This window comes from Aspergillus caelatus (assembly GCF_009193585.1).
Source record: "Aspergillus caelatus strain CBS 763.97 unplaced genomic scaffold BDV27scaffold_202, whole genome shotgun sequence".
Classification (NCBI taxonomy): domain Eukaryota; kingdom Fungi; phylum Ascomycota; class Eurotiomycetes; order Eurotiales; family Aspergillaceae; genus Aspergillus; species Aspergillus caelatus.
This window is the reverse complement of record NW_022475465.1, coordinates 33,279-58,749: the sequence shown is the minus strand read 5'-3', so window position 1 is coordinate 58,749 and position 25,471 is coordinate 33,279. Positions and strand designations below refer to the sequence as shown.

The window sequence follows — 25,471 nt, the reverse complement described above, 5'->3', positions numbered from 1 at the left end:
TTAAAATACCCAATGAATGAAGAAACGTTAGTATTGATATACTTGAGGTATAGATGTACGGTATGTACGGTATGGTAACCGTAATCAAGTAACGATAAACGGCCAGGGTCAGGTGAATCTGCTCTTCTTTCGCTCTCTCGCTCCTTCTCATTCAAAGAAGTTGAATTGGTTGGAGATTCTTATTTGCATCCATGGAACCTGCAAGGGGTCTGAAGCTCCACAGTCATTCCTGACAATGTATGTCTGGTACAATAAGAACTCAGGGCAAAGAAAAAAAAACCCTTCTGCCTGCTTACGATCGGAGTGCCGAGCGTGGGTCTCTCGTCTCGCCTGCGCCACGCTTTTCGATTGCATTCTGGGGAAAGGACAACGACGACGCCTCAGACTCCCTCCGACTCTATCTATCATTTACTAATTAAGTATCGACCCGTTAGAGTCCTCTCCTTTTCGTGGACCGCCATCCCTCCACGGTCCCTTTACCCCTGCTTTTCTTTATTCCCTTTCTCCTAGATCGTTTTTCTTCCAGTTCTTCCTGCCTTCTCTCCGATCTGGGAGCATGTTTGCGACTATCACTCCTTTTTCATCCAGATCATGATCCCGCTTAGTCCGGTATCTGTGACCCGGTCCAACTCGCACGGCTCCCCGGAGCCCCAGATCTTCCACCATGGGCAACGACAGTAAGTTCGAATACGAAGCCCTCCCTATTCCCTCCTATGAAGAAGCCGTTGGTGCCCGCCCGAGCTCCTCCCGATCCAACCTCGGCCCCGAAGCAAACGACGAATCCGAGAGGCAAGGTCTACTTCACAATGTCGACGATGTCACTGCCCGTGAAAGTGCCAGGCCTAGGCCTCATGGATACCAGCCTCCTACGGTCGAATCTGTCCGAGACAGCCTGGACGGTCTCGACTCCCCGGGCGCCGACTCGGAAAGGGGCTCGCTCGAAGAGTTGCAACGGGAATTACATGAGATGGACGTGGAGGACGGCGGTCAACAATCGTCCCAACGCTCTCGCCTATTACGTTCTCGATTCTCGAAGCGGTTCACTAGTTTGACGCGATCGCTATCTGCCATCCATCTTCCTATACGCCGGTTTCTACCGAGTTTCCGCTTTACCATAGATCTTAATGGCGCTCGTACCAACTTGAGAACACACGGGTGCATGATCATGTTGCGGTTATTTGGGCTATTCTTAGTGGTTTTAGTCGTCTACATCTTCTTCGTCTCAGATCTTTTTAGCATGAACTCGCGATTTATCATGGGCCAGTCTTATAGTGCGGCATCCGTGGAGAATTTCGTTCAGGGCCACGTCAATGAAACAAATATTGCGGAGAATTTGAGGAGGGTCACCAACTTTACTCATATGGCTGGTACAGAAGGAAGTTATGCGCTGGCGGAATGGGTGAAACAGGAGTTTAAAATCGCAGGATTGGATGAGATTGAAATGGAGGAATTCCAAGTGTATCTGAATTACCCCAGAGATGACGGAAGAAGAGTCGCTATTATCGACCCTCCTGATCTCTCCTGGGAGGCTACACTCGAAGAAACGAACGGCGAAACGCCTGTGTTCCATGGGCATTCCAAAACGGGAAATGTCACTGGCCCTATTATTTACGCCAATTACGGTTCTCGGGAAGACTTTCGGTATCTCGCTGATCAAGGCGTCACCGTAGAAGGCTCTATAGCACTCGTGAGGTATTACGGGTCAGAATCCGATCGAGCTTTGAAGATCAAAGCTGCTGAACTGGCCGGCGCGGTGGGATGCATCATCTACTCAGATCCCTCTGAGGATGGCTTTGTTCGAGGACCAGCCTATCCGGATGGGCGCTTTATGCCGGAAGATGGTGTCCAAAGAGGCGGCGTAAGCTTGATGTCATGGGTGGTGGGAGATGTTCTCTCCCCAGGTTTTGCGTCCACACCGGATGAAAAGAAAAGACTTAAACCAGAGGAAAGCCAAGGATTGACCAGCATTCCTAGCTTACCCATCGCCTGGCGCGATGCTCAGAGGCTCTTGCAGGTTATCAAGGGCCATGGCTCTCAGGTGCCTGCCAAATGGGTTGGTGGCGTGCCCAATGTAGATCAATGGTGGACCGGAGACGGAACGTCCCCCAAAGTCAACCTCATGAACTTACAAGACGAGGAGGAAAGGCAGCCAATTTACAATGTGTTCGGGAGAATCATCGGTTTGGAACAACCGGAGAAGAAGATCATTGTTGGAAATCACCGAGATTCATGGTGTCTAGGAAGTGCGGATCCGGGCAGTGGCACCGCCGTCTTCCTCGAGGTTGTGCGAGTCTTTGGCGAGCTCCGTACCTTTGGCTGGCGTCCTCTCCGCACTATTGAATTTGTCAGCTGGGATGCAGAGGAATATAACCTAATCGGGTCAACGGAACATGTGGAGAAAGAACTGGACGCGCTTCGTGACAATGCCTATGCTTACATGAACGTCGATGTTGGCGTGAGTGGTAATGAATTTGAAGCTTCGGGATGCCCGCTTTTCGAACGTGTCGTGACGCAGATTCTCGGACGCATATCAGACCCGGTAGCCAATGAAACTCTGAAGGAGATTTGGGAAAAGAAACAGAAGAAGCTCGGTCCGCTCGCCGCTGGAAGTGATTATGTGGCATTCCAGGATATCGCTGGAACCTCCAGTGTGGACTTCGGATTTGTTGGGGAGCCATATCCCTATCACAGTTGCTATGAGAACTGGGATTGGATGGTACGGTTCGGTGACCCCGGCTTCCAGTACCACAAAATTCTGGCTCAGTTCTGGGGATTGCTCATCCTTCAATTTGCGGATACTCCAGTCTTACCCTTTGATTTAGAAGTGTATGCCGATCATATTGCTTCATATGTTATCGATCTGGAAAAATATGCCAAGTCCCAAAACGTCCCGATTGTCAATGACGCTTCCAGTGGCAATAGCAACCGTGAGGTTACTGTCACTTTCAAGCCTTTGTATGATGCTGCGGCCAAGGTCAAGGATGATGCTGCGCAGTTCCAGCAATGGGCCCGTGTCTGGCACGACACAGTGTTGGGCACAGGGGGGTTCGAGAACAATGTTATTGCGGCTCAGCGGATGGATCATAATGCTCGAATGGCTCGTTTCGATACTCATCTTTTGGATGATAGGATAGATGGCGGGGTAAGGAGCCTTCATGTTTGGAGCAACGGATGTAAGCTAACCATTTCTCACCAGGTGCCAAATCGTACGCAGTTCAAACACGTCCTTTTCGGGCCTGAGCTATGGTCCGGATATGATGCAACATTTTTCCCTGCTATTCGAGACAGCATCGATTCGCGCAATTGGACAATGACCCAGGAATGGGTTGACCGGGTTTCCGACATCCTACGGACTGCAGGTGATAAACTTCTGCATGACTGAACCTTGCAGCTTGCCTACTCTTTTTACCTCCCACTTTATCAACACATCTCAATCTCCGACATCCTTGCCTCACCATTCGATACGAACGTCCACTGAATTTCTACCGCATCTAAAACACTGCTTAGATTTCCTTCCACTTGATTCAGCGCCTTCTGTATATGTCTACCTGTGTTCTTGTCTTGCTTGTTAGCCTCTATGGAGAAATGTAGCTCGAAGAGCCATTGTATCATCTACCATCTCTCTACTGATCTTGATCAAAAGATCTTTTGTTGGGTCTACTGGTACGTCCGGTAGGCATTTTGCTCCTTTCCGCACTATATATCCACTTAACCGTGCATAACTTCACCCTTTGTTATTATCTTACTGTATGTATCTTTCTGGTCTGATGGGTGACCATTCAATTATCCCATCTGGTGTTTATTTACCGGTGAAACGTCAGACTTTTCCCTGACTCGGAGCATTGGAGTAGTGGGTTCGGAATCAATAATTGTTAAATTTCCCTCAACGCCAACCAAGTCTTCCTGATATAGGAATTGATGTCTCCTAGGAGATGTTGGGCAGCGACCTATGACAGCGCGCCAGTCACTCTTATGAAGGAATTTAGCCGAACCCTAAACGGACAAGAACGGAATGGGGAACAAGACGCAAGGTTTAAAACTTTGATATGAAAGTCCTCTTTTATTCCATGATTATAAATTCTAAAAGGGCCCGCTACTATATACAAAAGAAGAATGAACACGATATCTCATAGATATATTACATAGGCAGTGTTGTTTGTTATACAACAGCTCCCACCACCCAGACAGCCGAACACCACGCTCTCACGGAAAAAAAAAAAAAAAAGACAGCACCTGGAAAAGCAGAACGTTTTCAAGAAAAAAAGAAAAGACAAAAACAGCAGCCGGAAAGAAACAGACGCAGCATATTTACATATTACGCGGATCTCTTTTCCAGCATCGATATTACGGCAGCCTGCTGCACCGGCTCATTTCCTGAAGCTTTCAACGCCCAGCGTTGGTGTTTCGACCATTCGATCGCAGGGTACGCCCTCATCGCGTCGTCGGGCGAAGAAACTGTCGCATTCTGAGACAATCTGGGCCCATTCTGCAAGAGCACGGCCCACGTACTTGCTCGCAACAAGTGGGTGGCTTATTGTCGGCTCCGGGGCCGGTTTACTAGAACCCTTCTCAGATTTCGAGCCGGTGTTGGTGTTCTTTGAGGTCTCCGTCTCCTTGGCTGACGGTGGGCCCTCTCGGGCGCCATCGCTCTCAGCTTCTTCATCGGACTCTATTTCAGATTCGTCGCCTGCGTCTGCAGATTTACGTAGCTGCAGGTGTAACTGGGCTGCCACAGGCAAACAGGGAGTGAAAAGGCGCTTGTTTTTGCTGGGCCATTGGGGCCGGTCCATCCACTCAAGCGAAAACTTGAAGGAGTAAGGCTGGTGTGCCGTCTTGGGTCGGGAGAGTTCTCCAGAGCTATTATTCGACCGGGAAATCTCATCCATGCGTTTGTCGGCAGACGCTACGTTATCAGACCCAGTTGTGTCCAATGACTCCTCGGAGCTATTGGAAGGCGATGCCTCGCCATTGGATTTCGAGGAAGAGCCACCGAACATGGCTTTCAAGAGATTCCATCTCTTTCTAGGTGGCTGCGTTTCAGAAGAGTTAGATTCTGATTTCGCGGAGCTGCTGCTTATAGAGGCCGCGCTCTGCTCGGGGGGTGCCGCAGGGACGACGCGGTCAAAGGAGACAAAAAGACTAGGTGGCGTGAAATGGTTATCACACCGGATGATAATGATTCTGCGCCCGGGTGCTGGCGTACAGGGCGCTGAAGATAGCGGTACCGTAAGTTCCTTTTCAGCTTTTGCTTGAAACGTCAGGTAATATTCCCAAAGACTTTGTAATCGGCTCCCAAGCGCTTCATAAATTGTTCTACATCAGCTGGATTAGTATCATCCCCTTCTCACATCGACATCCCTGAGAGTCTATGCACTTACGTGTCGAGTGGTGACGGGTCACCATTAAATCTACCCAATCTCCAACAAAGAAGACGATGAAAGTAGGCACGAACCATAGGACTCCAGTGGCAGAAGTAGTGATAAAATAACGACTCTTTCAGAAGGAACTCCAGGCAAAGGTCTGCCTTCCTCTCCTCCGAAGCGGTCCATGTGTTCCAAACGCAGAAGAGAAAGGAAAACACGCGGACTTCAGTGAGAGAGTTATGGCTTTGCATCATCCGATCGCAAACTTCAAGCCAGAATTTCCAGTCAAACAAGTCTGACTTCACCGACTGGGAATATCGTGTTATTATGGGAATGACTTCTTCAACGAAGTCGCAAAGTAGAAAGCAGGCATTATGATCGAACAACGAAGTCTTTCCAGCGGCGGTTTTCATAACCATAGCAAATGACTCGGCATATAACAGTCGGGCATGATCTGGCTCAACGGAAGATTCAGAGAGAAAATCGCGTAATAATATAATTAAACGGTTTTCGGCCATCGATCGATGACTGTTTGCAGCTCCCAAAGGGAGAGCCGAGACCGAAGCATCAGCACCTTCGATGAAATCATCGAACGTGATTGCGGCAGCAGTATGTGAGTTTGTTGGCGCCTGGGGGACTGACTGTTTATAAAGTGTGTCCTCCAGAACGACAAGAAGTTGTGCGTGTATTGGCAATAAGCCTGGCGCCAAGACACGCTTGTCTTTATCGATGTCTGCAGGCAACGCATCAGCGTAGAGGATGTGTATATATTTAACAAATACAAAGAACAAGTCGCTATCACGGCCACTCCATCGTGAAACCCAAGGGCTCTGCCACCGAATCTGAGCCGTGCTTAAAGGAACATCGGGCTTTCGGCGGAGATAGCGAACTAATGGCGTGTGGCCATGGAAGGATAATGAGCGAAGAGCCGCCGGGAAGTTCAGGGCCAGGTCTTGTGTAAATGCGCGCGTACTGCCACTGCCATCTACATTCGACTGGGTAAGAACCCGCCGGAAGATGTTGGGCGGCGTGTTCCACAGCCGAACAAGAATGTCTGCCACGCCTGGGCAAAAGAAAAACGCATAGGCACAGGCTTTTCCGCAAAAGGCCACCAAGCTAGCCGGAGCGTGTCTCATGGACATCCGTTCTACCACAAAAGCCATCTGAGACAGTAAATTTTGCGTGAAAATGTTCCTTATGTTATGATGAATCGATTCGACAAGAAAATCTGAGCTTCCGGACGAGCCCTCTGAACTTTCTGAGATCGAGGTTGCAACATGTTGTAGGGGCTTCGGTGAATTTTCATCGGATGGCAGCGATGGGAAAGGAATCCTCCATTCAGGCCGAGTCATGATTCCGACAACAGCTTCTAGATACACCGGCCTGTCAGTGCCTGATATAGATTGATTGTGCTTCCCATTGAGCATCTCCAGCAATCCTATCCACCACTTGTTGAGGATATTAACTCGACGATCCAGGTCTTCCGGCCTCAATAACTTATAAGACGGGTGAGAATGATTACGGTTGAGGAAAGGTAGAAGCGAAGAGCGGATGACGTTGGCCTTCAAGGCACTGGATTTGGATTGAAATCTGTGACAGTTAGTCGCCTGGATTCGTGCAATTTTCCGCCTACCCAGCGTCCCAGCAACACTCACTTTTGAAAATCGGCCTCGAGGCCACGAAAAACACCCCAGAGTTCATCCTTCTTACGAGGGAAGTCTATGCCGGCAGAAGCAACCGCTGTCCTGGGCATTGGGGGAAGGACCGGAGTTGTCACATTGAGCGACGATGTAAGCTTTTCCAACGAGTTCTTAGCCGTTAGCGTGAAAGGCGATGGAGCATTACTATTGGGGGTCGTGGGACTATCCGCTTGGCTTTGTGTTACCACCGCTACCATCGGCCGCCGAGGCCGTTTGTTCAGAATTGTTCGCTTGCGCGTAGGAACGGCGGGATCGAATTCTGTCACTGTGTCCAGCGGAGTGAGACCCTTGGATTGTGATGCTGGCGAATTTGATGGGGACTGCTCCTCCGCACGCAATGTCCGCCCCCTCGAGCCCTTACCGGGCGGCGGCGAAGGAGATCTGCTAGGGGTGCTTGACTTCCATGGTTTGCGGGCGAGGTTGACCAGTCTTCCGGACATAGAACGGGCTTTAGAGGGGCGCGCCACAGGCTCTGGAGCCTTTGTCTCCGGGACTTTCGTCGTCTCTGGGGCTTTCGGGGGAGCTCCGGAGAGCTCCGTGGTAGCAGGATCGGTCACATCTTCGGTAGAAACACTAAATCGAGAGACTGTAATGGTCGATTTGTCCTTGTTCCGGAGTGAGGTTCGCCTTAGGATGTCTTTCCCCGCTGCGACATCCTCCTTGGACGGGGATGAGGAATCCTTCGGGTAGGTCAGGTCTGAGAATGTCCTCCGGAGAGTGGGAGAGGCGGATTCCGAAACGACGAGATCGGGGAGGTGGTTGTAACTGGCGGAATGGGGCAGCAAGACATGTTCACCATCTCGATGATTGTTTGTTGTCTCGAGAGAAAGAGGAGACATGGTCAAAAGTAACCAAAGGTGACTAAAGGTCCAAGACAAGGGAGAGTCCTGGAGAGATGCACATCTCCCCCAATCGGGAGTGGATCGTAATTACTGTTAGTGAGGGAGACCAGCTCCTCCATATATTATAGACCCAGGTCAAAGGGTATCAAAGCATGTGCGAGAGGGCGCCCATGAATTGCATCGAAAGGGCGGTATTGTCGCAACGGGATCGCAGTGTAGTAAATGTACAAATCGCCGTGCAGGCAGAAGTTATTGCAAGTGACCACGTTCAACGAATGAGGCGCAAGTCCCGCAGAGGGATTGAAGCTGACAATTTCGCTAAGGATCCAAATTGTAGAGTAGGAAGGGTTCACAGTATATCTGACTAGGGTCCCTCGTTAGTCGATATTGCAACGAATGGAGAAGAGCGCGGGCGGTTGATCGACGGACGGTAGAATTTCCGAAAGTAGAGTTGGAGTAGAGCGGAGAATTGTTTGGGGTCTTTTTTCTTTTCTTTTATGGTGGTATGAAACGAATGACAAAGTAGCAGGGTTTGACCACACTTGTCGATTCTTCTCTTCTTCTATATTATCAAAATGTTGATTGAAAAGGTAAAAAGAAATGGTCAAGCAGAAAAGAGAGAGAGACAGAAAGAAAGGGAGGCAAACAAACCGACGGGGAGCGGAGGAGAAGGGAGCCGCAGGGAAAGATTTAATGGGTTTCTTTCTTTCTTTTTTTTTTTTTTTTTTTTTTGGAATACTAATGGAACCATTTAATACTTACTGTCTAGTTTGGTTTCCACCTCTCCCGTACCATTCAAATCCAGGGTCCGAGTTTCGTGCGAATATGAGGTAATGCGCGGGCAACAATTTATCTCTGGGAGATAATAAGGGAGACCAATTCAATCCTTCTCTTTTGCGTTAACCTCACCCTTTCGTCAATCACTCTCTTCTTGATTTTATATTATATCTGTGCATTTGTTTTTTGAGTTACTGTTGTCCGTCATACATACATGTCCGAGTACGTATGCATCCACGTAGGTATGTACAGAAACGTACCGACAGGTATCGTTCAGGACAAGTCGTCTCTCATACTCCTTCCAGGTTGGGGTATTTTTTAGTATTCGGAATCTGAGCGACCCGACCCACGGTTTCACTAAAGACCAAATCAAATCTTATTGACTGAATCTCGTTTAAACCTGGCAGTGCCCTTTTTGTTTTCTTTTTTAATTTTTAACCTTTTTTTTTTTCTTTTTCTTTTTTTTTACTTTTGCTCTTTGACTCTCGGTTTAATTTTCCATCACGATTGTGTTTACTAGTCGTGCCATGGATGGTCTAAGCCCCATCTGCAAGGCTGGAGGTAAATCATTGAATAGTCCAGCTTACTATCTATCTATGTAAATACCACTAACTAACAGATCAAAACACAAATGATTATGAGTTTCTGAGAAGACAATTCAGCAGTAAAATCATTGAATTACTGATAGGTCTCTTTTAGTCCACTGTATGGCCTGAGCACCTGGAAGTATGAAGGTAAGATAGAACCGATAGGTATTGTACTGTACTGAACTGTACTGAACTGTACCTTTTCTGAATACTTTACCACTAAGATTCGACATATCCCATTCATTTGCGCTTGTATGCACGTCCAGCGAAGACTTGCAGATAACTAACAATTGCGTTGGTCCGTCAACCTTTTTCTTGGAATCTTACGAATAAGCGACTCATCTATGGAAAGCCAAAGAAATCGGATTAGGACAGCCTCTTTTCTGGTTTATGTATGTACTTGAAATGTTAAGCACCCCCTTTTCTTTGAGTTAGCAGGGTGCGAATCCCACTTAGCATCATTGTTATACACCAGGTAAATACAAAAAAAAAAGGGGGGGGGGCACAGGAGATTATGAAGTAACAACCCCATTATTCAATTTGATAAGAGTATTATGGTAACTAATGGACACCGCCTTTGCCTTACGGGGTCTCTTCTTCTGTCACTTAATATCTCGGCTTTCTGATATATCATTCTTGTAGGTACATGACTGTACATACATGCATGTAGTATACAATGAGCACATGTACACTTACCTCGACGAAACAGCAGATTAGGTACACGTTGTTTCCATAAATCTCCTCAGGTATAGCTGCCAAATATTACACCAGGCCACTAAAGTCAATAAAGTAAAGAACTATTGAAGGATAAAAGGGATCTGGACTGTCTAGTGGCGAATCGCTTAGGATTCCTCCAGGAATGTTGTACAACTAATCACAGTTGGGCAACCTTCGGATGTCTCCCAGACGAGGGTCATTCTTTATGTCATTGTCCGACCAACAGCATATGGGAATCTGACGATCTCTCGGCAGCACCGTAATCCTTTACTCCGGATATGTTTTTTTTTTTTTTTCTCGGACCCCGTAAATAGTCGAAGGACAGGGAAGTGTGGCCTCGATATCAACTACTAGTCCCACTTTCCATTGATCGACTATGCAGTGTGCACGCAATCTTAGCCCATCCATTTGAAGGATAGACTACCGAGCCACCGTTATCGTGTTCTGGGCAGTGGTTACAGATACACCTGGCCAGCGGGTCAATTCAGACACTTAAAAAAGATGCACGGAGAAGGCTGGGGCTGGGGAAGGCTGGGGAAGGGCAATGGATAGTCTGGCGGTCTGACGTGATGCGATCTGGAGCTGTCATATCTCCCTTTCTCCATCCAGGTGGAAAGTATCCCTAACGCATGACGCTCTGCATTCAACGAACTGTAGGTCTGTAACTCAATGACGATATCTTGTTTCGTTTTTTTCCTTTTTTTTTTTTTTTTTTTCTTTCCGAGCATCGGACACGTTATCGATCGTTGTTTCCACGGTGTGCTTGTTTGTGTCCCCTATATACTCCCTAGTAAAGGTAAATTTTATATATAGAATCGATAGGCGAGAAGCTCGATCATTCACGGCCATATGATATACCGTCGGATATAGCCCTTCATGGCTGGCTGGCTGGCTGGCTTTTCACGAGTTGCACAATTAAACCACCATTGCAGGTTGTATCAACATCTACCTGATTCATATCCGGTTTGAAGTCGCTATTGCGTGTTCAACAATGCATCATCAGTCAAACTTTGAAGTTGCAGTTAGATACCTGCAAGTAACAATACCCCGGTCACACGGTCAGCCGAGTATTCGGAGGCCAACAATTACACCAGTTCATCTCATACCTAGCAAAAGTTCAAGAAGGGTTACAAAAGACACAGAACATCGAAGATAATGATAATAATAACAACAATAAATGCGGAAAATAGGACCATGCTGGTTGATTAAGAAAAGGAAAAATTCATATGCTCCAAGTAGGTTTAATTTACAAAGTTCATTCAGGACTCAACAACAGGAAGCATATTCTGTTCTCATCCCATTGCCCTTAGGCCCCGATTTTCCCAGACCTTGTCATAGAAACAATAAACCTAATGGGCAGCGGGAGCCTCCTCCTCATCCTCCTCGAACCAGCTCTCCTCAGCGGGAGCAGCCTCACCAGCGGCGGCCTGGCCCTCAACTTCAACCTCCTGGGTCTCGTAGGACTTCAATTCATTGGCGAGGTTGGCCTCCTCGGGGGACTTGGGGGCAGCGGGAACGCTGAACTTCTGGACGTGAGCTTCGGCGTCACCGGGCTTGACGGGAGAGGGCTTGAAAGCACGGAGTTCACGGAGGTAGAGGTCCTGAACGGGGTCGGCTGTTACAAGGTTAGATTTTGGCTTGTGGGAGATGGTGATACTACTTCGCCCGTCGTTTCACCGGATCGAGCTAGCCAGTCAAAGAAAAGGGGTCACATACCCTGACGAACAGCGGAGGTCAGGAAAGTGCGGCGAGAAGCCGAAGAAACCTGTTGCCGAGAGACGCGGGCGAGGAGAGAGCGCTATGGAAGGGTCAACAACCTCCACTTAGGTGAAAAGTGAGTAAACAAAAGAGGAATCAGTATAAACTTACAGACGCTCTGAGAGACTGGGACATCATCGCGGCGGGGAGGTGGTAAATGAGGGGAACCTGGGGTGGCTTGCGAAGACAAGTGATGGCTTTCGTCCGTGAATCCGATGTTGGAAGTTCGACGTTTCTTCGGGAGACATCGGCTTGGCAGCTGACTCAGCCGTGCGGCTCTTCCCAGCATCGACTGCCGACATCTTTTAGTCAGATACTCGCTTTGCCTCTTTCTCACTCTTTCTTTCTCTCTTTTCAACCCCTCACGAAAGTCGCATCTCCGTCTTTCGCTTTACACGGCTCTCTCCCCCTAGGAGCTCGGTACTCGACGTTGCTCTGCTCGTCTCGATCGAACGATCTCACTTGCAGCGGCTACCTGTCAGGTTCCACGACCCTCTTTCGTGAGACATTTCTCACGGAGACCTTGACTGGTTTATCGCGGTCGGACAAGCCTGGCTTCGAGGCTTTGAGGATTCTAGGACGCCAAAGTAGGAGATCTTTCTACTCGTTTATTAAATCCGCGAGGTTACTTTACTCTGGGGGACTGTTGCAGAATCAGGAGTGGAGGGCTTCCTGGAAAGGTATAGCATTTAATTGAGAATCTGGTCCCTTTGAGATTTAGGAGAGATGGCTGTGAATTCTCAACAACATGTCCTAAATTTCACTTGGGGGCCTTAAAGCTAACGTGGTTACGAAGGCAGTGACGCAGAAACGTGGCTTGCATACTAGTCAGCGATTTGCGCCCCTGTCATTCTCTCCTTTTCTGGTACATTCGAAGACGAGTGTTATTTTGATCGTATTTTTGTCGGAATACAGCCGCCAACCTGTATTCACCACTCTTCGTTCGCTTTTGTGCTCGCAAACATAATCTCCCTATCTCTGCCAAAAGGTTAGCGAAACGCCGACGAGAACGTATCGAGTCCGCTCTACAGTCTCGCAAAATGGCCACCGCTCCACCCCAAGCCAGACCTGAACCAGGTCAGTGGAAAAAGAACCTTTCGCATCATCTTATCTGTCCCGAGTGCAAGGAGGTCCCGCCCAATCTGGAGTTTCCCGGGTCGCATGAAACCGTATGCGGGTCTTGTGGTTTAGTGCTCGCTGATCGGGAAATTGACATGCATTCTGAATGGCGTACTTTCTCCAACGATGATCAGAACAACGATGACCCATCTCGTGTCGGAGACGCTTCAAACCCTTTGCTTAACGGTGACCAACTGGAGACCCAAATTGCAAGTGGAGGCTCTGGCCGTGTTCGTGACCTGTATCGTGCTCAGAACAAGCAGTCGAGCGAGAAGGCGAACAAGTCTCTTCTGGCTGCTTACAAAGAGATCGGTGCTTTATGCGATGGATTTAGCATTCAGAAGAATGTCGCCGATACCGCCAAATATCTTTTCAAGATAGTCGATGATGCGAAGGCCTTCAAAGGGAAGTCCCAAGATGTGATCATTGCGGGTTGTATTTTCATTGCTTGCCGTCAATGCAAGGTACCCCGTACCTTCACCGAAATCTTCGCTGTCACAAAAGTGTCGAGGAAGGAAATTGGGCGAATCTACAAGGCGCTGGAGAAGTTTTTCACGGCACAAAACCTCGAAAGAAACAACGCCGTAGTGTCGAACGGTGGAGTCCCAGATCCCAACGACACTTACACCGCAACAACTTCCACCAAACCCAGCGACCTGTGCAACCGTTTCTGCAATCTACTGGATTTGCCCTTCCAAGTTACCAGTGTATCTTCTGCACTTTCTGACCGTGTCACAACCATGGGAGACCTGGCCGGCCGATCTCCTCTGTCCATCGTTGCGGCTTGTATCTACATGGCCTCGTATCTGATGGGGCACGGCAAAACTGCCAAAGAAATCAGTCAGGTCGCCCATGTCAGCGACGGAACTATCCGCGGTGCCTACAAACAGCTCTACGCGGAGAGGGAGCGCCTGATTGACCCGGAATGGATTAAGGACGGAAAGGGCGATCTGAAGAACCTACCCGCCAGTTGAATAGGCCTTCTATACTCTCCCCACATAGTGCTTGGGAGTGAAAAATTGCTTTTTATTAGATGATGCCAAGCCCCTAACAATACCATGATACCCAATCAAAGAAGAAATTTAATATAAGAACCGGGGGGGGGGCAGAATGGGAAGACACCAATCCCGTCCTACCTACTGCTCACCCTAAGTGTTCTGCTGTTCTGATATGATTGGATACTTTCATATATCGCGATGCTTCCTTCTGTCAATCCAAGTTTCCACTCCTAGTAGTATCAAAATTGCAAACCCGTGTTTGCCTGGTTTGCGTTAGGTATGTTAGCTACCCTTCCAGTGCCCCCTTTCATTCCTGTTATTCTTTCTATCTTCATATTCTGCTCAGCACTTGATCTTGATGTCAGATAAGAGAGTGCCCTTATATATAGCTTTTGTTTCTTAACCAGGAAAAACACAAATAGGACAATTGATTGGGAAACTTATGCGTCAAGTACTCAATAAGTGATATCGTAGCTGTATGTATCACTACTACTATTAGCACGGCGTATATTGCCAATGAGATATACAAACTGTACTCGTTACCTAAGGTGGGATTACGTCCAATGAAGGACATGGAAGATTCTTGGTCAGTAAATTCTATGACTGCTACACCGTGACAGGCGGTAGTATGTCTTTTACTGGCTGATAAAAAAAAAAGAACGAGAGAGGCAGACAACAAAGGCAACGCAAAACGACTACACTTCAGGAACTTTCCTTAGTTACCCTCCGAGAGCCGCTTTCCATCGGCTGTCGCAGCCGCAGCTTCAGCAACGTCCTCTACTCCTGATTCGGCTGATGAGGTGCTCGGCGTTTTACCGACATCGGTTTCGGCAGATACCGCCTCAGAGGATGCCTCTAGGTCATCTCGCTTGGCTGTAGGTACCACAGCAGGACCCTCACCATCGAGGGAACTCGTTACTGTGTGGGCTGCTTCTGTAAATGTTGATGGCTGGGTCTCAGCTGGGGTTGAGTCGCTCGATGATACAGGATCCTCTTTGGGGGATACTGTTGGTTGAGGATCAGCCGACTCGCCGGCAGTGTTCTTCGCTATCGGGGGAGCCATGGTGTTGTTTTCTGACGATGTCGTGACAGGAGCCGCGACTTCGTTCTTATCCACCTGTTTTTCACTACCAACAACCAAGTTACCAGCCTCATTAACCTCCCAAACATTCCAGGTTTCAGTGATCCTGACTTCTGAGATCGTCGGCAACTTCGCGGCCACATTTTCGGCGGCCGGTCTCCTCCGTGCGGGCCCACGGGCCCTTCCCTTACGAGCATCACTTAGAGGGGCTTTTTCTGCCGGAGGCTCCTCTGCTTTCTTCTCTTGAGGCTTCTGCGGCGCTTGAGGGCCCAGCTGCAAACGGGAATTCAGGTCTGACAAAAATCCTGCCTTCAAAGCAGCAATCTTGCTACCTCCCGGACGGGCCGGTACTGCTGGCTTCGGTTTGGCCGCAGCATCTTTCGACTCTCCGCCATTTCCGGGGAACACGTGCTTAGCTGACCGGGTCGGGACTTGAGGCTTGGGGCGGTCAGGAATTGAAGGTGGTTGTCGTTTTTCAGTAGGCGAGGTGATTGGCTTTGTAGAAGCATCTACTGGGGGGGCCTGTTGAGGACGCTTCTGGGGTCGAGCTGGAATGTTAGGTTTCGCCGGCACATCTGGGCTCTTGACCTCTCTCTCTTCTGCTGGTTCTACTGTGGTTACCAGCTTTTGGCTTTCCGGAGCATCTTCCCAGATGTCCCTGCTAGGAAAACGCTGCTTGGCAATGTCTGGGCGTGAAACAGACTTCTCATCGCGATGCTCTTCCGATTGCAGAATCTGTGACGCAACCTTGTGTGGGTCAACGCGGTTTGCCTGACTTCTACGGAAGGACTCCTGCTCCGGGGTCTCAAAGTTTTCGTTCTTAGGAACATCCGGTGTAGACACCGTAGCATGCAATTGCAAGCTATTCGGCGAATCCTCCCAAATGTCTTGACTAGGGAACCGGTGCTTGAGCATATCTGGTCGCTGTTTGAAGCGGTCATTGGTCGAAAGAGGTTTTTTCTCTGCATTATCATCTTCCGGGAACAGAGGCTCATATTCTTCAACATCCTCGAGTGGGGTGTGTGTCTCTTCCCGTTCGTCGCGCGAATTGTACCTTGCCAGAGTTGGTAGGCTATTGCGGTGGCTCGCAGTTCTGCTGTTCGAGCGACTATGGCTGACGCTTGGGGTGTGACTCCTATCGACTTCCATACTTTCCCTTCTGTCGAATGTGGGGGACACGGCGGGGTGTTGGAAAGCGGATTCTGGGCGCACCTCATCAGCAGCCAAAATGGGCTCATCTTCATCTCCCTCACCCTCCGCAGGCTTGCCAGAGAGTTCATCGGGACCTGGAGTTTGAGCGAAGCCATCAGGATGGTGTAGATGATGGTATGGTTCGTCAACATGTATCACCCCTGGTTCTTCTGACTTGTGAGCGGTGTCTTTAGAGGCCACAGTTTGTTGCTGGTCCTCAGTCTCGGCCGAAGGCACGCTCTCCCTGCGCAAAGGTGACTCAGCAACAAGGCGGGAGCCACGGCGCGATTCAGGCGGCGGTGATGATAGACGGTGAGTGTACTCGTCAGCGGCAATGTAACCAACCTCCTCTTCTGGGGTTCCAATTACAGCAGGTGATGTGCCTAAATTTATTCACTGGTTAGCCAACGTCGCATGGTCAATTCCAGTCCCATTTAAGCAACTCACCAAGTCCACTTCCGGTCACAGCAGAGCCCCGTACGATCTTATTCAGATCATCACTACTCAATGCCCAGTCTGGTCGTGGCGATCCAACTCCGGGGCCATATTGACCCTGCTCTTCCTTGACGTATTCTTCAGGGTGCTTTTCATACCAGGCCTTTTCGAACTTGTCATTGGGCTGTACGCCATGGCCGTGAAGACCGTAGCTTCCGGGCGGAAGAGAAGCCTCACGACCACTCCGAGTTCGGTTATGGCTGCGGCCAGAGCGCTGGCCCGAGTTTTGCTCTAGATGGTATGGACTTGGGGAAGGGGCTTGTACATCACCAGCATTAGGGTACATTGGAACCCTAATCCCATGCTCATCGCCATTCATAGACAGTCGTCGATCAATGGAAGTCGAAGAGTCCGCACGCGAGTAACTTGTTCGAGACTGTAACGAGCGAGTTGGTCGTTCATGATCATCAGGAGTGGGGGACGATGTCCCACCAAGGCCTGCTGCTGCAGCCTGACGAGAATCTGTACGTGTGACAGCTTGCACCTTGGCCTTGGCGCTGGAAGAAGGTAATGAAGGCCTTGGTGCATGGAGCTTCAGATCACTGCCCACGTTGCGCATCTCTGCGGGACTCGAATGATGGCTCTCGGAGACATCGCCCATATTCAAAGCTTCGTATTCATTGCCCTCTTCACCAAGTGAAGGTATCGTCACACTCGGGGGTCGCTGTGGCACATCTTGGGAAACGGTGCGACTCAAGCTCGAGCCATTGGGTGGCTCGTTCAAGGGAGACGGGGCGTAGCTATCTCGAAGAGGAGACACGGAGCGGTCAAAGCGACGAGTGGGACGCGGTGGGATCTTGGGCACGTCTGCGGGTGCAAGGCCCTGCTGGTTAGGCGACCTTGACGGTCGAGGGGGGATGGCGGGTGCAGTGTGTGTTGTCATGGCGGATGGAACCTAGTAATCTGAGCAGGCGTAGACTAGGAGATGCACTGCTGATAATGTTAGCCTCCTTCAGTACCAGGCTGAGAAGGTTCCTCGGTCACATGGGCATTTTCAGGGTGTAAGTGAGGGGCAATTCGGCGCAAGTGAAGCTACAGCAAGCACGACAGCTTGTGCTGTATACACAGTTAAGGCCAATTGAAAGAGGAAGGGAAATAGTCAATTTCCGAGCCCCCTATCTCTCTTCGGTAGAAGTTGAGCTGGAAGGAATCTCCTATTGGAAAAAGAGGACATCTTTGGTGCACCAGTCGTAATCTGAGATAGTAGTAGATAAGATGGGTGTATGCAAAGCTGATAGCATTCTTGGCCAATCCGCCCAAAAGTCTTGAAGATAATCTTGCATTCCTTTGTATATTCTGGCAAGGAAAATGGAATAATGTGCTGCACAAAAGAAAAACAAAGGGGGGGAAAGCAAACAAAAGGGGATGGGCGAGATTACTCACCAATGTTGCGATAACAAGAAGCAAGCACAACGGGGATTGTAGAGCTGCCTGGATATAAACGGACGGCGAGGTAAAGGCAATTGAGTGATTAAACGGGATTAAAAGTTTCCCGGTAAGAAATTCTTATGGGAACAGAAGGTCAAGGATGAGAGTATGCACAATAGAAAATGGCGATGAATGAAGAAAAATGGAGCAAAAGCAATGCCGGAGGTTCTCAAGACGCAACAGGAGCAGAGATGATGTATGACTACCAGTTCCCTTTGCCGCAAAGTGGCCGTAAACCCAGTCTAACCACTTTCTTCCTGCCACGGCCCACCGCCCCGTCGCGTGACGCTCTCTGACGCTATCAGACTTGCTCCTTAAATGGTACGGAAACCGTACGGTAACCATCCATGGACTGTGAGCCAACGAGCGTCAATCGTTGCAATTACAGACTCAGCTTGCTTCCTCGCGAGGTTTAGTTGGTCCCGCTTGAAAGTTCTTTTTTTCAGGTCGATTTAAGGGCGTTTCTCTTTTTACTCCGTACTGACCTTGTATTTTTCTTTTCTAGATTATATCCCCTTTTCTACTGGGAAGAGGTTATTTGTCCTTTTCTCCTATTTACAAAGTTGAGCGAGGTATTATCGAAGTATCGACACTAGATGAAAATAGGCATAGCCTTCATATTGTCTACTAATAGTGATCTGCTGTACTCAGTATATCTTGTATAGCCCGACCTTACCAGTGACCAAATAAAACAAGTACAGGTAGGTAACATTCAGTGACACCTCCTTTGGGTTCCGGTTATTCCTAGATTATCTGCCAATGAGAGCCGAATCTCCTGAGGAGAAGGGAGATGCATGTCTGCAGCTACCACGACAGATCCTTTTTTTTTTTTGCCTTCTTCATTGAGGCATTTTTTTTTTTTTTTTTGGCTCTAGTATGCATTGTTCCACCTTCTAAATGTAAGTATGCACAGTACCAAGGTAGCAAGTTAAGTAGACCATAATTTAAAAATTTAGTGTTTCCGATAGCTACAGTTACATGAGCATGAATTAAGAACTCCCCTGGAAGCCTTAAAATCACTCATATTAAAAAATAATCTAGATTATCCATGTTTTGGCAGTACCAGAAAAAAGGTCTCTTCCATAAACATCCGATTGTTACTTCAATCATCCCCTTCATTCATTGTAAAATTCCCTCTGTAGAACGACTCCTTAAACCCCGACAGTTGTCTTGGGCTGGGCTATGGATCACACCCAGTGTATTAATAGTCACCGCGCCACGACCCTGAGTTGTGATCAGTGATACAGACCCGGTAATATTCTACCTTATCTCTGTACAGAGCAGTAGCTTCGACTTGATTAAAATTCCCCTAGCTGAGAGTGGCCGTAGTGCCCCTTGTGTGGCTGTGCGGAATATCCGCATATGGTCTTATTTACAGGTCTTGATCGACTCCACGTACAGGGCCATACAAGAATGCATATATTAGTAGTAGTACCCAATCCTACCTGCAGACATGTACTTAGTAGACTAACTAACAGGTTTCGGCATTTTGAAAAAGAAAGGGAAGAGAAGAGAGGCATGACATTGGAGACCCGACGGGTAGCTATCATCCAAAGTAATATCGGGACCTGTGAAATACAGGCTTTGTCCCGTAACCTTCTTCTCCATCGACTCAACAAAAGACCCTATAGCTGTTTTATATGCTTATAAGTCATAGCATTCAAATGGCTAATAATTATAGGACCCATAGAAGTTATATATTCTTAGATCTCTACTATAATAAAGACAAAAAAGTAATATCTTCACACGGGATTAATACAGGCCTCTTGATATCTACTTAGGTACAAGTCAAGTGCTCTATTGAGCTATAGAGGTGTATTTATATGGGAAGGAGTCCGAAGGACATATATCTCTGAGTCTAAGACCTATCAAGCTCGAGTTGAAGAAATGGTGTGTATACAGTGCCGGCAGCTCAAAATCTTTTCTTTTTTCTTAAAAGAATCTATAAAGAAGGATGCATGCTTCTAAGTTCTAAAAGTCATTATGTACATACAATATTACCACAATAAATTTACAAAACCTCCGGTGCTAGTACCGTGGTTTGTTTACTTTCCACAACATATATTTTTAAAAATAGTATGTCAGCACTCCGTAATAGAACCAGAGAATCTAATAAAAGCCAAGCCTATCGCACTCTAGGGTACCTACGTTTACATCAATAATCATGAACTAAGGAGCTTCATATATAATATCCACCTTTTGATAGCAGTCTCAGTAACATTGTTTTTACTTACCTCAGTGAGGACCAAAGCCTCCAAGTGAGGCAGGATATACATGCTGTTCTGTCATTGTTACTCACGAGAGTACCTTACGACACTGAAATCTAAGGCCCCAACAAAATCCACTATTCTGAGTTTTGTTTCCTCATTTGGTACGTAGTCCTATTGCACATCCAGAAAGGAGATTTAGTGTTTTTTTTCATAGGATCCACTGTGGGGATGCCTCCGTTACGCTTATGGGTCCATAATCAATAACTGTCTCGTCATCCTGACTATATCTACCGTCTTATCTACCTACTGTAATCTGGCAGGGACTCCCTCGGCCACGATAACCACCGCAAAGTGGGACTCCATGTACTAGTATCAAAGGAATACGACATCCAGACGTGGCTGAAAATGTGTCTTGTATATTGTACAGCAACTAAGCTGTACTACTAGTAGTAGCAGCTGTGGTATTCGCTTCCACTCATTGTTCTCTTGCAGCTTAATTGATTCTAACTTGGACCGGTAGACCGGACTTCTTGAGACATACCATGCCCGCATCCAATCTCGAGGACTTGATAGCTGAACGTAGATACCTACACTGTATACCAGAATACACAGGTAAATCTGTCAATACAAACCAGCTTCGTAACCTGTAATATCACCAAGAAGCCTAGACCCTAGCGACGCACCAACACGGACACGCAATACAGCAGACGACCATATCAGATTCCGACATTTCAATGGGGAACCTCCAATCGGATCTTTGGCTGTTGATGCAGCCCCTCCGGAACCTGCTCAAGAGGAACAATCACCTGCCGCAGGCTGCAGTATCAAAATCTGCCTCGAACAATCCATTTCTTTCCTGCGAGACAAAGAGTGACCTCCCTAACCCCCTTGCCTGGCTAGCCCTGCCTTGGAAGCCTTATCCACGTCAAGGCCCATCGATCGAAGTATATAATTATGATAGTCGGGGGTTTTGGAACTGATTTCACATGACCTTACCTTCAATACCGGCAACATACGTAGTCTACCAGGTACACATTGTATTCTATTTGAACCGGGATATCTAATCTCATCTCGCTTGTACCGGCAGCCTATTCATGCAGTACCTACTAATACAAGTGATGTATGTACTTCCTTGTACTACTAATAGTACTGATACTTGGAACTTCCCTGACGCGGGGTAACGAAGTCTGACCCCTCCAGGAGGAATAGCCATGACGTCGGAGCGCATATTCTAGATGCTCCATGTATGCATTGTTCAGGCTACCACAATAATCCTTAGACCAACAACTGGTAGTGGTTGAACGAATGGCGGGCGTTCGGTCCGGGTCAGGTTTCGAAACCACCAATTCGAGGAACTAAGGCAGTCGGTACTGCGTGCATGTAGTAGCCTCTACAGAACTACCAGTAGTAGAACATTGGATTATTGTGGGATAGAACTGCTCCTTTGAGGCTGCCACTGCACGAACATGGAGGGTCACAAAACAAGTGTTGGCAGGGATGCTGAACACAAAAAACACATGCAGCAAAAAAGTCACATTCAGTGGTTGATTTAATCCCTGCGCTACTGAGTGTAGTCTGTTGTTCTACATACTGCATATGCTATCAGTACCTCATAGTCAACGGGTATTGTAGATCTATACGATATATATGTTTTCTTGTTCTTTTAGTGCAGACACATTCAATTTCCCTTTAATTATTTTTTTTTTTTTTTTTGAAAAGAATTTTATTTTCTTTTTAAGAAAAAAAAATTTAGAAAAAATTAACAAATAACAAATAGCAAATAACAAATAAGTAAATTCATAGGACCACGCCAGTAGCTTTCACCCTTCAAATTAATTCATTCATCACCAGGATGCTAAAAGGGTATTCTCGCTAGGTATACTGGTAAAGATACAGGACTCGTCTAAAGCTTGGTGTAAGGCAGACTGTTCAGCAGACATAATAGAGACAAAGGCAAAAAAACAAAAAATAAGACCAGCACAAATCACCGCAGCAGGAAGACAATTGGACCAATCTCTTCCAAAACATTCACTCGCGACTTGAACCTCGAGAAATTCGCGGGCGAATTTTTTTTTTTTTTTTTTAAATCTTTTCCTTTTTTTTATCCCAAACCGACTCGACATAATGATAAAAGTACAAAATACCTGTTAGTAGCGTCGTCGAGGACGATATCAATTCGTGATCATGGCGCATTCAACACAGACGTATCCCTCATACTCTCTCGCGGCTCCATTTTGATTGTTCTTCTCTTCGGCCTGCTTTGTTCACCTGTAACGCATTGCCGTCAGCACCACAAGCGTTGCTTGTCAGCATGAGGAGCCAAACATACCTCAAGCCATAGTCCACAATCTTCCATGTTGACTTCTCTTAGACAATCATTTGCGCAAGCCCTTGGCCACCCAAGGTCTTACTTCCAACAAACTCCTGGCTCTTCAATCCTGCCAAGGCATAAAAGAGAGCAGCAAGAAGGAGGAGAACGGCTGCGGCGATCAAACTCGATGCGCCGGAGACAAGGCTGACCCATTGCAAGGCGCTCATGATTGTGTACATGGCAGCACGCATCCAGTTAGTGGTGAAACGTCGAATAAAGGTGTCGAACTTTTCGGATGTAGGGCAAATTCTGAGTAGAAAAGGAACCTCGATGAAAACGAGGATGAATCCCGAAACACTGTACATGTGAGAATTTTCCACCTTTATGTTGTCTGGCGACGGATCTTACAGGCATATGATGCTGAAGACGATGCGAACAGCGTTGAACGAAAAAATGTTGGCAATGCCGAGGGCGATGCATAGGACAATGCATACAACACCGGTCCTGGTCCAAAATAAGTCAGCATTTATTTCATAACAAGCCTGATCTGATGTTTGTAGAATCATGCTAATAACAGTTTCCCATCGTCGCGGCTCAAACAAGCGCCAAGCACATCCGTTGGAAGGACCAGGCAGCCATTGTTTCCTCAGTTTGCGTTTTTCGAAAGGAGCGAAATCAACTGAAGGGCAGTAGGGCACGGATGAGAGATCAAAAAAAGGTTACAAACCATTGTCCGTAGATACCTAAGTACGTAGTAGTGGTTAGCTATCTTTTCCGTTCCTTGTGATCGACAAGAAGTAAACACTGGGGTTTCATACTGAAGTTTCTCGAGCGGAATTCCTCAGCAAACGTCATGATGAAAGAGGAAATACAAAAAGGGAGTGCGCAGGTAGTTGGAGAAGCAGGTAGATGTCACTTTAGGTTGAAACAATAGTTGATTATCTCGTGTTAGGTTTGTGGAAACTCGTGGTCGCTGGAGTGTAAGCTGTGGCTAGTGGAGAGTTACTAGACATGTACTATGGGCCAACTTGCCAGATCAGGCCGATCACTTCACCGCCTATGGCAGAATTCAGGCACCATATCGATTCGCCCGTTATCACCGATAAACTACTACTAACAGTTAATTCTCCCAAATGAGGTATTAGTTACGACTGTGACCAACACTTACGCGCAGGACTGAGTCGACCAAATAGGCTTTTGCGCTAGCTTCTCTTTATCTTGGTTACTAGCATTCAAACACAGGGCAAACATGGATCCTACTAGTATCAAACACAACCGCAATATTTCCAGATGTAAGAACAATCAATAGATTGCAGCATCAAGATTGTCCACTGACCTTCCCAGCATCACGGCCCCGTAGCTCTACCAAAGGCCCACTAGACGATCCAAATGAGTAAGCTACAGCAGGACGCTCAGCAGAAAACCATGCTGACCTCAATTAGTCCACTGAACGCAGAGGGTGTACTTCAGCCCAAGAATATCGCAAACGCTGGCGGTTACACTGGGGCTTCATTCAGTGAATTAGATCCATTAGCACCGGATGACTTACCACAAACTTTGGGGAAAGATCTCTCGTTCCTTCTCCGGTACGACATTTATCATTCGCTCTCACAAGTTGACATTCCGCATACTTTGCGGTCAGAGTTCATTGGCCTCACATCAGAAGAGTCCTTGTCTTCATGCCTCAGCACTCTTGAGAGGCTGCTGGCTGAAGGACACTTCCTCCTTGCAGCCTATCTTTCGGGAACGATCTTGACGTCCTCATTAATCTCGTCTAGTGACATAAAGATGATTTTCTCGCTTTTCTACACACGATTGGCATGTCTGGAACTGTCCGGAAATACCATCATTGCAGCGCAAGAATCAAAAGCACTAGAGGACCTAAGCTCCACCTTCTACTATGTGGACCAGGCTTCCTCGACGCCAGATGTAGAAAACGAAGAGAAGCATGCAAATTACCCTCGTCATATTGTGCCGTGGCCGCTACGTGTTCTCGCCGTCAGGCTCCAAAGCATTGGGTTTGGTGATTCGCGCAGGGGCATTGGTGGTCTATATGAGATCGGACTAGAAGCGCGGAGGGAGATCATGCGGCCAGATCTGAGTTCGGCGGAACGAAGTATATGGAAGGGGAGACTCTCCGACCTTGGAATTCGAAGTGTAAATGCATTGATTGAAATGGGTGATCTCAGTACCGCTAGGAGATCTCTCCATAACTTGCAAACATCGGGGTCGGGTGAAACCAACAAGCTAAGAAAGGCGCTCCTTTTCCTTCTGATCGGCGACATTGATGCAGCGAAGCAACTTGCTGGTGAATCAGACCAAACTGGCATTTCTCTTTTCAACCCACTTTTGAGCATGGCTGAAGGCCGCTACGACGATGCAGTAACCGAATGGCGAGCTCTTTTAGAGAGTGGTTCAAATGGGACTGATACGGCAATAATATCCCAAAACATGGCAGTATGCCTACTATACACAGGGCGGTTAAATGAGGTATTCTTGGCCTTTATTAGTTGGCACATTGAGAAAACGGCTAATAACAGTTACAGGCCCGTCAGATTTTAGAGTCATTGGTGCATGGAGGACAGTCTTTTGGCGGTCTAATCTTCAACCTGTCAACAGTCTACGAGCTCTGTTCAGACAAGTCCGCGCAGTTGAAGGCAGGACTTGTAGACCTTGTTGCCAAGGAACCTGCCACAGGACACACCAACTTGGATCGACCCAACGCAGATTTCAAACTGTGAAACGTAGGCAGAATGGCGCTTGCCGCGCCTTGGTTGATCTAATATATTGACATTCATCTATTCTTTTCTATCAGTATTGAAAACCAGACGCCATACTTTCCAGCCTGAACGCAGTATAACGATATGACACGATAATAATAAAACATAAACTTC

At 47.6% G+C, this 25,471-nt stretch overlaps 8 protein-coding genes across 8 annotated transcripts; 3 read left to right on the top strand and 5 right to left on the bottom strand.

Annotated features, from left to right (window-relative positions):
* Positions 1-664: 664 nt before the first annotated feature.
* BDV27DRAFT_161453 (M28 family metallopeptidase) lies at positions 665-3,382 on the top strand (the record flags this gene model as incomplete). The annotated part of the gene is made up of 2 exons (XM_032073231.1): positions 665-3,142; positions 3,197-3,382. 2 exons carry the CDS (start codon positions 665-667, stop codon positions 3,380-3,382), a joined length of 2,664 nt encoding a protein of 887 aa, XP_031923762.1.
* Positions 3,383-4,215: 833 nt separating this feature from the next.
* On the bottom strand, positions 4,216-8,092 carry BDV27DRAFT_37722 (DUF1765 domain-containing protein). The gene is made up of 3 exons (XM_032076480.1): positions 7,019-8,092; positions 5,379-6,953; positions 4,216-5,313 (listed from the first exon to the last, which is right to left on the bottom strand). The coding sequence occupies exons 1-3, from the start codon at positions 7,900-7,902 to the stop codon at positions 4,368-4,370; spliced, it is 3,405 nt and encodes a 1,134-aa protein (XP_031923761.1). The 5' UTR covers positions 7,903-8,092; the 3' UTR covers positions 4,216-4,367.
* Positions 8,093-11,240: 3,148 nt separating this feature from the next.
* BDV27DRAFT_37690 (ATP synthase subunit H) lies at positions 11,241-11,936 on the bottom strand. Its single transcript, XM_032076479.1, has 3 exons — positions 11,856-11,936; positions 11,703-11,784; positions 11,241-11,601 (listed from the first exon to the last, which is right to left on the bottom strand). Exons 1-3 carry the CDS (start codon positions 11,880-11,882, stop codon positions 11,336-11,338), a joined length of 375 nt encoding a protein of 124 aa, XP_031923760.1. The 5' UTR covers positions 11,883-11,936; the 3' UTR covers positions 11,241-11,335.
* Positions 11,937-12,576: 640 nt separating this feature from the next.
* On the top strand, positions 12,577-14,207 carry BDV27DRAFT_37669 (transcription factor SUA7). The gene has a single exon (XM_032076478.1). The coding sequence runs from the start codon at positions 12,785-12,787 to the stop codon at positions 13,835-13,837; it is 1,053 nt and encodes a 350-aa protein (XP_031923759.1). The 5' UTR covers positions 12,577-12,784; the 3' UTR covers positions 13,838-14,207.
* A 369-nt stretch (positions 14,208-14,576) lies between these two features.
* On the bottom strand, positions 14,577-17,511 carry BDV27DRAFT_161449 (Aim21 family protein; the record flags this gene model as incomplete). The annotated part of the gene is made up of 2 exons (XM_032073230.1): positions 14,577-16,516; positions 16,581-17,511. 2 exons carry the CDS (start codon positions 17,509-17,511, stop codon positions 14,577-14,579), a joined length of 2,871 nt encoding a protein of 956 aa, XP_031923758.1.
* Positions 17,512-22,037: 4,526 nt separating this feature from the next.
* BDV27DRAFT_37652 (uncharacterized protein) lies at positions 22,038-22,480 on the bottom strand. The gene has a single exon (XM_032076477.1). The coding sequence runs from the start codon at positions 22,387-22,389 to the stop codon at positions 22,111-22,113; it is 279 nt and encodes a 92-aa protein (XP_031923757.1). The 5' UTR covers positions 22,390-22,480; the 3' UTR covers positions 22,038-22,110.
* Positions 22,041-23,563, bottom strand: BDV27DRAFT_134114 (Tvp18 family protein). The gene is made up of 5 exons (XM_032068232.1): positions 23,396-23,563; positions 23,305-23,320; positions 22,986-23,081; positions 22,596-22,934; positions 22,041-22,534 (listed from the first exon to the last, which is right to left on the bottom strand). Exons 1-4 carry the CDS (start codon positions 23,430-23,432, stop codon positions 22,634-22,636), a joined length of 450 nt encoding a protein of 149 aa, XP_031923756.1. The 5' UTR covers positions 23,433-23,563; the 3' UTR covers positions 22,041-22,534; positions 22,596-22,633.
* A 158-nt stretch (positions 23,564-23,721) lies between these two features.
* Positions 23,722-25,467, top strand: BDV27DRAFT_37645 (uncharacterized protein). Its single transcript, XM_032076476.1, has 4 exons — positions 23,722-23,869; positions 23,922-23,970; positions 24,020-25,067; positions 25,124-25,467. Exons 1-4 carry the CDS (start codon positions 23,827-23,829, stop codon positions 25,316-25,318), a joined length of 1,335 nt encoding a protein of 444 aa, XP_031923755.1. The 5' UTR covers positions 23,722-23,826; the 3' UTR covers positions 25,319-25,467.
* Positions 25,468-25,471: the final 4 nt, after the last annotated feature.

Excerpts from the sequence above, each read along its gene's own strand:
- BDV27DRAFT_37722 (XM_032076480.1), bottom strand. The coding sequence starts at position 7,902 with ATGTCTCCTCTTTCTCTCGAGACAACAAACAATCATCGAGATGGTGAA. Across the intron at positions 6,954-7,018 it reads CTCGAGGCCGATTTTCAAAA|ATTTCAATCCAAATCCAGTG; the intron begins GTGAGTGTTGCT and ends TAACTGTCACAG. Across the intron at positions 5,314-5,378 it reads GACCCGTCACCACTCGACAC|AACAATTTATGAAGCGCTTG; the intron begins GTAAGTGCATAG and ends CAGCTGATGTAG.
- BDV27DRAFT_37690 (XM_032076479.1), bottom strand. The coding sequence starts at position 11,882 with ATGATGTCCCAGTCTCTCAGAGCGTCT. Across the intron at positions 11,785-11,855 it reads CCCAGTCTCTCAGAGCGTCT|CGCTCTCTCCTCGCCCGCGT; the intron begins GTAAGTTTATAC and ends ACCCTTCCATAG. Across the intron at positions 11,602-11,702 it reads GACCTCCGCTGTTCGTCAGG|CCGACCCCGTTCAGGACCTC; the intron begins GTATGTGACCCC and ends ACCTTGTAACAG.
- BDV27DRAFT_37669 (XM_032076478.1), top strand. The coding sequence starts at position 12,785 with ATGGCCACCGCTCCACCCCAAGCCAGACCTGAACCAGGTCAGTGGAAA.
- BDV27DRAFT_37652 (XM_032076477.1), bottom strand. The coding sequence starts at position 22,389 with ATGTCGAGTCGGTTTGGGATAAAAAAAAGGAAAAGATTTAAAAAAAAA.
- BDV27DRAFT_134114 (XM_032068232.1), bottom strand. The coding sequence starts at position 23,432 with ATGACGTTTGCTGAGGAATTCCGCTCGAGAAACTTCA. Across the intron at positions 22,935-22,985 it reads GTCTTCAGCATCATATGCCT|TGTTTCGGGATTCATCCTCG; the intron begins GTAAGATCCGTC and ends TCACATGTACAG.
- BDV27DRAFT_37645 (XM_032076476.1), top strand. The coding sequence starts at position 23,827 with ATGGATCCTACTAGTATCAAACACAACCGCAATATTTCCAGAT. Across the intron at positions 23,870-23,921 it reads CAACCGCAATATTTCCAGAT|CATCACGGCCCCGTAGCTCT; the intron begins GTAAGAACAATC and ends TGACCTTCCCAG. Across the intron at positions 25,068-25,123 it reads ACACAGGGCGGTTAAATGAG|GCCCGTCAGATTTTAGAGTC; the intron begins GTATTCTTGGCC and ends TAACAGTTACAG.